The 11,171-nt window shown below is 48.1% G+C and overlaps 1 protein-coding gene across 1 annotated transcript in view; it reads left to right on the forward strand.

Annotated features, from left to right (window-relative positions):
- PLXNA2 (plexin A2) overlaps window positions 1-8,846 on the forward strand; it is a gene marked incomplete at both ends in the record, with an annotated part of 192,311 nt that extends 183,465 nt beyond the window's left edge. The window contains 6 exons of the mRNA XM_080699264.1: window positions 791-890; window positions 1,892-2,082; window positions 3,653-3,822; window positions 6,237-6,449; window positions 7,283-7,433; window positions 8,751-8,846. Of these exons, the coding sequence (XP_080555390.1) occupies window positions 791-890; window positions 1,892-2,082; window positions 3,653-3,822; window positions 6,237-6,449; window positions 7,283-7,433; window positions 8,751-8,846 (921 nt within the window). The remainder of the gene's footprint in view (window positions 1-790; window positions 891-1,891; window positions 2,083-3,652; window positions 3,823-6,236; window positions 6,450-7,282; window positions 7,434-8,750) is intronic.
- Between the last annotated feature and the right edge of the window lie 2,325 nt (window positions 8,847-11,171).

Raw genomic sequence — 11,171 nt, forward strand, 5'->3', positions numbered from 1 at the left:
AATGGGAACGGTTGCCCGGAACTCACAAGGCTGATGGGAGGACACATGTAGCCCTGTTCTGTCCAGTAGAAATATAGCACAAGCCACCCATGGGAGCCATAGGTTAAATTGTAAATTCTTTACTAGCCACTTCAAAAAAGCAAAATAAAAAAGATGAAGTTAATGTTAACAATATATTTTACTTAACCCAATCTAAAATAATTATTGTTTCAATGTGTGATCAATATTAAAATTATTAATGAAATAGCATATTATATATATTGCAGTACTGGGGATGGAACCCAGGGGCATTCTACCTCTGAGCAATACCCCCAGCTCTATTTTTAATTCTTTATTTTAAAACAGGGTCTCACTGAATTGCAAAGGGCCTCACTAAGTAGCTGAGACTGGCTGCGAACCGCGATCCTCCTGTTTCATCCTCCTAAATGCTGGGATTACAAGTGTGTGCCACCATGCCTGGCTGTTTATATTCTTTTATTTATACTATATCATTGAAATCTAGTGCATATCATACCTTCTTAGCATATCTCAACTCAGACACTTAGAATGCACTCAGTTGGGACTAACTACATTTTAGACATTTCATAGCCACATATGACAAGAAACTACCATATCAGGTAGTGCCATTCTGGTCTGATAAAAGCTCAAAATCAGAAATGGTTATTTAAACTATTCTTGAACTCCATCCTCTCTACCCACTCCATTCCCATAACCCTCTAGAATTACTTGACTATTCAACTTTCTAAAACACCTATGTTCACATACACTGTACCTTTTTTACCCTTTTCAGGTATCAGACAGGTCGGTGGTAGCTCTGGTCCCCAAGCAGACCTCCTCCTACAACATCCCTGCCTCTGCCAGCATCTCCCGGACATCCATCAGCAGATACGGTGAGGACCAAGCTGGAAGACTGTGCAGCTTGGGGTGCCCAGGATCCTCTGTGACCCTCCAGGGACCACTAGACACCCTTCTCACAAACGAAAGCCGCTGCTGCCTGGCCTCCATTCAAAGACACTCCACTCAAGTTTTTCCCTTCTCCCTCGCTCAGTCATTTCAGTGCAGCATGTCTCCTGTAAACAGTGGGAGCCAATGCTACCATGTGCTCTTCCTTTGATATCCCAGGTCTGGTTGAGATGTCCTGGTGGCCCAGAATAGTCAGGCACCCTGATGGGAGGTTCATGTATCTCAGTTTGTGTGGATCCCAGTTTATACCTCTTGCCCTGATTGAATTATTCATCATGTCCCCTTTTACTCCCCAAAGTGTCCCAGTTGGGACAGTAAATTGGCCATTCTTGCCTTTCAATCCCTGAGGAATGGGCCCCTCGGTGTCCTCTGGGTGGTAAGGTTACCACACTTCACTCCCTCTTACTCTCTTTTGACTGGCTTTATGCATTCATTTAAGGTGCTGAGCTGTCCAGCTAAAAGATTCCACAAAACCAAACTCAGCCACTCCAAAAGAGCTTAGGAAATGCCATTTCCTATTCCCAAAGAAAGAAGGGACTCATTAATTACTGAAAATATCATAATAACTTGCAGTTTTTTAGTATCTACATTTTTATTAAAGCACCGACCAGGATATCCAGCTGACATTTTACCTATTGATTATTCGTTTCTGAAAGCATCAGAAGGGTGGGGAGGAGGGTTTTAAATTCCCAAGAGTGTTTCCAGTTTATAGAATTTCTAAGTCCTCTTTCTATAAAGCACTTTGGGCTCCTCTGTCCTCATGCCAACAAAGAATCTCTAAAATAATCCACTAAATATGAAGTCCCAAGGGTCCCCTTCCAATTGAAAGGAGGAGATTCTGAATGCAGGTGGACAGGAGTCAGGGAGGATGCTACAGGTATGATGATGCCTCTGTCGCTCACAGCCCTCCACCACCTCTTCTCTTCAGATTCCTCCTTCAGGTACACAGGCAGTCCTGACAGCCTGCGGTCCCGAGCCCCCATGATCACCCCGGACCTGGAGAGTGGGGTCAAGGTGTGGCATTTGGTAAAGAATCATGACCACGGTGACCAGAAGGAAGGTGACCGGGGCAGCAAGATGGTATCTGAGATCTACCTGACTCGGCTACTGGCCACCAAGGTAACTTCTGCTCTACCCAGGCCAGGCAGGGTCTCTCAGAGGGATATATCCTTCCCCTTTATACACAGAAAGAATATTATGAGTCCATCCTTTAAAGGGACCCATTCAGATGAGCCCTGGTCCTAGGCTCTGGGCAGGGCCCCCAAGGGATCAGACCACTGCTGAGACCACCCTTTGGCAAAAATAGCAACAGTACCATTGCCTTCTGCCCACTGCTTGAGACTCCTGTTGCCCTTCAGAAGACCAGCTGTCTCACTCTGGGTCCCCTTATCCTCTAGGAAGATACCTGAATTTTCTCATTGGTGTTAGCTGGACAGATGTGCCAGCCTCTACCACCATTGCCTTTTCTACTCCTTTTTTGGTCATAAAGGGAGAGAAGGCATAAAATAATCTAAGGGAAGGTTTCCCTTTCTCCCACCCCAATCCATCTGCTCCCACAAATTGATGGAAGTTATTGGAGGCAGTATCTTTGGTCTTCCTAGGAAAGAATAAAATAAGCTTTTAAGAATGACAATCATGCATTTTCCAGATTAGGCAAGATTTTAAATACTCGCCACAAGCCAGGTGTGGTGGCACACACTTGTAATGTCCACACTTGGGAGGCTGAGACAGGAGGATCGCACAGGTTCGAAGCCAGCCTCGGCTGGTTTAAGAGACCCTATTTCCAAATAAAATACAAAATAGGTCTGGGAGTGTAGTCCAGAGGTAGAAAGCCCTTGGTTCCATCCCTAGTACCACCAAAATAATAATAATAATAATAATAATAATAATAATAATAATAATAAATACTCGCCACACTTTCCAGATCAGGATAATTCTTAAATACTCTCCCCCTCTGTCAGTTCTCCTCATTGTATTCATTACTACTTTATCAAACCCAATGTCTCCATTTTTGCTTTACCTAATATACCCAGCATATCAACAAGAGACCAACAAAGAAACACCAGGGAAGGTTAAAGATTTTATTGATCCTCGAAGGTGTTCCTAGAGCCTGTAACTGTGGGACCCAGGCCCAGTCTTGTCCCTGCCCCAGAGACCCTTTGGGCCATGGCTGAGCCTTGATATTCTTGAATCTAAGCCCTTCACCCTCAGCCCATGCTCCAGGCCCCTCTTGTCCCCAGGTCGCTAACATTTTAAGGCTCTTCACACTTCCTATCAAACCTTCCCTGGTCCTGCCAGGAGATACCCAGTCCTCTAGCTTGCTCCTAGGGTGCCCTCTGCAGACTAGGCTGCCAGGATGTGTCCTCTCTTTTACCCTGGGAATCCTGGACTTCCTGTCTGTCTATCAAAGGCACATAGTCCACACCCTCTGGATACAGACACGGCATAAATAAGGCATGCCGCTGCAAGTGGGGAGAGAGATTCTTCCCAGGGATCCCCTGCCCAGTTCCTCCCACCTCCCAGACACACCAACTAGTACCCTCCCCTACCCCACCACACTGTCTGCAGAGCCTCACACCACAGACAAATTTCCACAGCGAGATGGGTCCGAAGCACCATCTGGTATGCCTGACTATTGCCTGCCATCCCCCATTCTCTCTCTCATACTGTACCCCCTCTCTTCCCCCAGGGAACCCTGCAGAAGTTTGTGGACGACTTGTTTGAGACCTTGTTCAGCACTGTGCATCGGGGCAGCGCTCTCCCCCTAGCCATCAAATACATGTTTGATTTCCTGGATGAGCAGGCAGACAGACACAGCATCCACGACACAGATGTGCGGCACACCTGGAAAAGCAACTGGTAACCCCTAGGGGAGCTCAATGAGAGGTGCAGACTGGAGAGGCCAAGAGCTATGGGAGGTGGGACTAGCAGGGACCCTGGAGTTAGTAAGGCAGCCAGTTCTCAGCTGGGGCTGGCTGATCTAGGCTCCCAGGACACATAGGGCATACATGCTCTGCAAAGCCAACATGACCCCAGACTATCTGCTTCGAGCAAGGCCTGCCTTAAGCTTTGCATCTGCACTGCATTGTCTCCCCTTCCCCTTGAAGAGCCCTCCTCCCCTAACTCTTGAGCCCTCTGGTTCTCAAGAAAAGGGAGAGCTGGGGAGACCCAGGCAAAAAATCACACTTGAACCCGTTACAGAATTCAGAGCGGGGCTTGGCTGGGCATTTTGAGAGGAGAACTTGCAGAGAATGGGACCACTAGTCAAACTAGCCGGTGCTGGAGAAGGAGTGCACACCTGCTGTCGACTTGAGCTCACTAGCTGTGAGAGGGTTCATTGCAAACTTGAGCTCTCAGGGCCCAGTTATTGCCCCAGCACCATAGCTTTCAGGAAGCAGCAGGCAGAATGCCCTGCAGACAGGACTCCATGAAGTCACCTCCGCATTGAGACTCACAGTGGGAGCAGCAGCTCCCTTGGGTCCCTGGCACGAGACTATTCCCTCCTGGGTTTTGAACCTGGACCACAAACCAATTTAAGGACTAACTTTCAGGTCAGACAAACCAAGAGCCAGAGTCAGAAGGCTTCCTTTGGAAAGAGCCCAGGGAGGGAGGTCCGGGCATGTGGTTTGGGCAGGCGGCCCACACAGCTGTCGGGAGTCAGCGATCTCTTCAGAAAACAGAGCCGACACAGATGGGCCCAGGCTGTTATTTGGGAATCAGAAGTCCTAGCAACCAGCAAAACACTTTGGAAAGGGCCAACCTCAACCCCATCTATTGCCTCCCTCTCTGGGTACTGTGGTCGCTGAGCTTTCCTGAGTCTGCAGCTTTGATCATAGTGGGGTGAAATGGAAAGGCCTGGGGTGGCCATGGGGTGAGGATCCCACAGTGCACTGTGCCAGGACAGGCCCTTCATCTGCATTCCCCAGGGTGGGGTCATGGCTGTCTCCTTTGCTTTGAAGGATCCCCAGCGCTGTGCTTGGAGTGGATGATTTGGGGAAAATCAAGAGAGGGTTCTGGGTTATCCCCATCTCTGTATCTTCTGTATGCTGGCCAGACCCATGTCATAGAAATACACTCCCTGGTGTTGTGGCGGGGACAGTCCTCTATTCCACACCTCACATGGCAAATGTCCAAAGAAAGAAGATGAGAAGCCCCCAAAGCTGCCCAGGGAAGAGAAGGCAGGAGATGTGCACCCACTCTGCAGAGGCAACAACTCCTAGGTTGCAAGGAATGTTGGAGAAAAGGCAGAAATCCTAACAGGGAGGCTTGGGCTGGGGAATACTGACCTTTCCCAAGACCTGGCACTATGAAGACATGTGCAAATTTCTGGGGTCCATGAGAGTCAAGAGAAGAAGAAGAGAGGGAGCTAGGGACATCATCTCAGGCTGGAAGGACAAGACCAGGGACGGGGCTCACTCCTCGCAGGCATCCAAAGAGTTAAGGCCAGAAGGCATCTGGAGAAGGAGGCAGTTTGGAGAGAGGGGAGCAGCAGCTGTTCTGGTTTTGAAGGAGGGTAAATGGGCTTATCCGCCTTATGGCCCCAGGAGCAGAGCAAGCTTATTCCCCTCTGCTTATAAATTCCTGAATCGCAGAAGGAAGTCTCCTAACTACTGATGGTTCTTCTTGGGGTGGGAAAACTCTGAGCTACAGTGAGCCATTCCCAGGGTGCCACAATGGCCTTCTTTCCTCGCTCTGCCCCTGCCCAGGCACAAGAAAGGCCTGAGGAGAGTGGTGAAAGGACACCCCCCAGGGGATCCCATTCCTCCACCCGCCTGGCAGGCCAGCCCTGGGAAGCAGCTCCGGCCGTGGGCTGGGGCGGGGAGGGCAGGTGGCGCCCTTTGTGCCTGCTCTCACTCAGGCAATGCCTGGGGCTGCCGGCTACATCCTCCTGCACAATGACCATGAGCACTGTGAGGGGACTCCAGGAGCCTGATGGCTTTGTTTAAAGCCCTGAGAAAATCGTGCTACCCTCTGTACTTGGGCTTCCCTTGGGCCACAGAGGCCTTTAGTAAAGCCTGCCAGGAGGGAACGAGTCTGGCCACGCCCAGCGATCGGTTGTCAAGGAGCGGGGGTCAGTGGCCTTAAGGTCCCTTGCCTTACCGACAAGGGTTGGTAACAGCTCAGGCTAAATTAGCAACCCTGCAAGGCCCATTTTCTATGCTTGCCTTCTAGATGGGTGATTTGCCACTGGGGGGCAAGGGGAGGAATATTAGTGGACAGCTAGAGGTCATGGCCAACGTGATTCCTCAGGTCTGCTCTGCCTTTTCTTGCAGCCTCCCTCTACGCTTCTGGGTGAACGTCATCAAGAACCCCCAGTTTGTATTTGACATCCACAAGGGTAGCATCACAGATGCTTGCCTCTCTGTGGTAGCCCAGACCTTCATGGACTCCTGCTCCACATCGGAGCACCGGCTGGGCAAAGACTCCCCCTCCAACAAGCTGCTCTACGCCAAGGACATCCCCAGCTACAAAAGCTGGGTAGAGAGGTCAGTCGTACCCTCAGAGACAGGTTATGCCCCATCTCTATTGGAAACCCAGGACCCATTAAGCAGACTTTCTAGGACCTCATGCTTCTTCTGTGTCCAGCTTTCTGCTGTGGGGAGGAAAGGTGACTTTAGGTTCTTGGACATCTGATGGTTATCTTCCTAATTACCATTTACTGAGTACATGCTAAGCACCCAGCACTTTGATAAGGATTTTGCATATTGTATCTTCTCATTAAAATTTCCAATGGAAGCCGGGTGTGGTGGGGCAGGCTTGTAATCCCAGCATCTGGGAGGCTGAGACAGGAGGATCACAGCTTGCAGATAGCCTCAACTACTTAGTGAGGCCCTTTGCAACTCAAAATAAAGAATAGAAAAATAGGGCTGGGGATGTAGCTCAGAGATAGAATGCCCCTGGGTTCCATGCCCAGTACCACACAAAAAAAAGTCCAAGGGAATTATGAGGAAGTTATTGCCTCCATTTTACTAATGATAAAACTGTGACACAGAGACTTATGTAATTCACCCAAGATGACCAGCTAGCAGGTAGCAGAGCCAGGACTCGAATAGAAGGAGTCTGGCCAGAGTCTGGGCCTTGAACCATTCTGCTGGGCCCTGCAGCTAGGAGCTCCCAGCAGGACAGAGTCTCTTGAAAAAAACTCCAGCCTTGGGCTTCAACCTCAACTTGAGGCAAGAAACAGGGGAAGTCATATCCATAGAGAAATGGGATGGCAGGGGCAACTGGGCCCTGGGGCCGTCAGGGGACCCATGGCCAGGGGAGGTGTAGGAAAATGTTCACTGAGTCCCCATCAGAAACCTTGTTCTATCTGTGGTAGATACTATGCAGATATCGCCAAGCTCCCTGCCATAAGCGACCAGGACATGAACGCCTACCTCGCTGAGCAGTCCCGCCTGCACGCTGTGGAGTTCAACATGCTGAGTGCCCTCAACGAGATCTACTCCTATGTCAGCAAGTATAGCGAGGAGGTAAGACAGGGCCCTAAAAGGGACTGAAATCAGCACAGAGGGAGCAAGGCTATCAAAAAGGAAGCTTAGCTCAGTCTTTAAATAGCAACAATAGAGGAAAATTCAGAAAATGCGGTCAAAAGCCCATGAGCTCAAATTTATTATCATTTCTTTATAAGACAGCCTAACCTCTTCTGATTCAGTGAACGCTTTCTTATACATCATTGTCTTTCAGTCATTGTTAACACAGTAAATAACACTTTTAATAAATTCATTGTTTTTCAAGGCAAAGTCTTGTATGATTGATTTCATTTTTTAAACAATGAGTCAGACTTTTTTTTCTTTGCAGATCCCATCAGTCACATTTCAGATAGGCAGGTGGACCTTAACATGAATAGAGGTTAAATAGAATAGAACAGCTTCAGAAAATTGCCAAGTGACTCATCGGCATTGAGCCCGAAAGAACATTTACATAGTGCTCTGTATGTGACAGATACTGTTTTAAATACTTTAGCTCTCTACCTACATATACATATGTTAATATATTCATACATGTATATGCATGTAGATATATGAATGTATGTAGACATATCTATTCATATATGTGTGTGTAGATGTATGAATGTATATAGTCATATATACTGCATGATAACATTTGGCCAACAATAGACTTATATATGATGGTGGTCCCAGGAGATTATAATGAAGCTGAAAATTTCCTATGTGGCTTCATAGCCATCCTAATATCGTAGCACATCACTCAGCGATTTGTAGTGACACTGTGTAAACAGCCCTACTGGGCTGCCAGTCCAGTTGTGTAAAAGTATATAGCACCTATAATTAGGTACAGTATGTAATCCTTGATAATAAATGGCTATGTTATTGGCTTGTGTATTGGTGATACTATACTTTTATCATCATTTTAGAGTATACTCCCACTATTTAGAAAAAAAAATATGTTTACTATATAACAGAATGCTGTGGCCCATCAGTAGCCACCTCGTCGTACAACTCATTGATGGCCTCTCTTGATTGCATTGCTGTTTTCTCTTGGGCTTGATTTAATCTTGGGTTTTGAATCTTGATTTAATACTCTAGGATGTTTGCATGATGCTAGAACCACCCAATGGCCCATTTCTCCAAAAGAATTCTCTTCTTTAAACAAAGCATGGCTATATATATATATATTTTTTTTTTCAGTTCATCATTTCAATTATTTGAGGTTACGTTCATTAAGGCAAAATCAAAAACTAGACCGAAGGGTGGAGTACAGAGGACTCCAGGAGGTGATCTTTCACCCTGAGTCCTAAAGTCATTCCGTTTTGTTCTGTCCTTCAGCTCATTGGGGCACTGGAGCAGGACGAGCAGGCCCGGCGGCAGCGGCTAGCATATAAGGTGGAGCAGCTCATCAGCGCCATGTCCATTGAGAGCTGAGAGGAGGACTCGAGTTCCTGGGAAGAGGGACCCATGCAAGATGTCACACTGGAGTCTCAGGAGGAAGGACGGGTGAAGGGGATCAGGCCCTGGAGCTTGCTGCCCCTGAGATCCCATCCCGGGGAGAGGGGAGGGCCCCTCTCCCACGCCAGCCAAGTTTCCTCATAGCTAGTTCCTGCCAGGAAGGACAGCGGGCGACGTCCATCCACAGTGAGAACAAGGTGGTGTGAGGAGAAGGTGGCTCTTTAAGCTGAGAGGCTCCAGCCCCGAGCGGCCCAGCCTCCATGACTGCTGCTTTGCATGAAAACTCATTTGATGTATATTGGAAAAATAATAAGAACTTTATTTAATTTTTTTTAAGAAAAAGGGAAAAAACAGAAATAAAACAAAACAAAAAGCTGCCCTGTCCATCCCGTTCAACTTTTGTTTAATTCTGATTTCTGTCCCCCTTCTTTCTGTTCCTCATCTCTCCTTCCTTGTGTAACTCCTCTTCCCAAAATGTCTGGGGGAAAAAAAAACCCTACAAAGAGAAGCTGAAAGAAACTGAGGGGGAAAAAAATGGTCTCCTTTCCTGTGAATTAAAAAAAATATGAAAAAGAAAAGGAGAAGAAGGAAGAGAATGAATGAGCACAAGTCTATACCAAACACTTCTCAAATTTAGAGGCCAGTGGAACCTGAAGCCATCCCACCGCCGGAAGAGCATGGGAACTGCAGAACTCTGCATTAACTGCAAAACCACTGAGCGACTCGGGCCTGGCCAACAGGAAACAGCTTTACATACCACGCACCTGCATGCTCTCTTCTCTTGGGAGGAGGGTTGTATCGATACCGCACCAATGCTTTTGCTACTGTTTTTGGTTTGTTTTATTTAATTACAACCCTTGACAAATGAGGAGCTCATCTTTGGTACTTTTCCTTTAGTTTCCCTAAAGCTAATATGGGGGAGAGGTGGGCCTCTCCCAGACCAGACCCCAGCCCCCCTCTGAGGACACTGAAGCAGCTCTGTCCCGTGGCACTCCCCATCCTAAGCCAGGCAGTCTGAGGGAACAGCCTGGATCTGTGCAGACCAGGCTCCCGGGAGGTTCCCTTTGAGAGCTGTATCCGGGACAGGGGTGTTTGGCTTTGATTTCCATTCCAATCATCCAGTGGTTTCTGGCAATTAAATAGAAAGCAAAAATCAGTGTTTACAGCAAGCAATACTTGAAGAGCAGAGGTTTAAGAAGCTTCAGTATTTATTATTACACTTTCTTTCATTCTCTCGTGCCTGGAGAGGGGAGACATCCCTTTGCTCACATATGGAAGCTCCTGACCGCCTGGGCCTACCGCGCTTGCCTCGATAGAAATGGCTGTGGCACCCCTGTGTCCCTGTCTTCTGCCTCTCGTGGACCTGTGGCTTGGAATGACAAGTGGACGGCTCCTTACGGGGCTCCTTTCCTTCTCTGTCTGTACTGCTGACACCTAAAACCATGGGCAGTCAGCTCTCCGGAGTGTAGTTTCCAAACAGACCAAAGCTCCATGCTCGGGTCCAGAGGACCCAAAGATGCCAGTAGGAATCACTCAGAAGAGGCCAGCTCTGTGGCTGCTGGACATTGGTGACCAGTGACTGGGGAATCATTATGAGTCCGGACTCCCACCTCGGTATGGATCCAACTTCGCGAGCCCCACTGGAGTCGGGATAGGAGGGCAAGGGAAAGCAAGAGTAGAGTGTGGGCAGCAAGAGAGTAGCAGTCTCCCCTTCCACTATCTGCTTTTCAAGGGGTCAGGAAGCCCAGGCTGCAATGCTGGGAAACTGGACCAGCTGCCCCAAGAGACACTGGACCAGAGTCATTTCCTCTGTAATTAACTCTGGGCCCCATCTTCTCTGGGTCCTGCTCTGCCTCCAGGCAATTCCAGTTTCCAAAGGCTCTGCGGACCACATGTGATTCCCAAGAAAGGGCTGGGGAAGAGAGCTCGCAGGGCTGGCTTCCACCCTGAGCGTGCGGCTTCGGATCTCTGTCTAACCACACAGCAGACATCGCCTGGTCTCTTTAGCTCTGTTTTCTTGCCTGAATGCAGCTGACAAATGGGAAGAGAAAAAAAAGCATTCAGCAAAATACTCAGGAAACTTGCTGTGTTCATTACAATTCACAAGCAGCCATGCCATGGCCACTTTTTTTCTGATAATCTACTTCTATTAAAGCTTCTTGGGGGGGGGGCTATTAATAGCCTGAAAGAAATACTAATGACTGGCCTTCCACACTAAGCCAAAGTGTTTGCTCTTCATAGCACCCAAAGCTTATCAGCTCAGAACCCATAATTTATGGAAATAGAAGGAGAAGAGATATG

The sequence above is a fragment of the Muscardinus avellanarius genome (genome assembly GCF_963383645.1).
Source record: "Muscardinus avellanarius genome assembly, chromosome: 7".
NCBI classification, from domain to species: Eukaryota; Metazoa; Chordata; class Mammalia; order Rodentia; family Gliridae; genus Muscardinus; species Muscardinus avellanarius.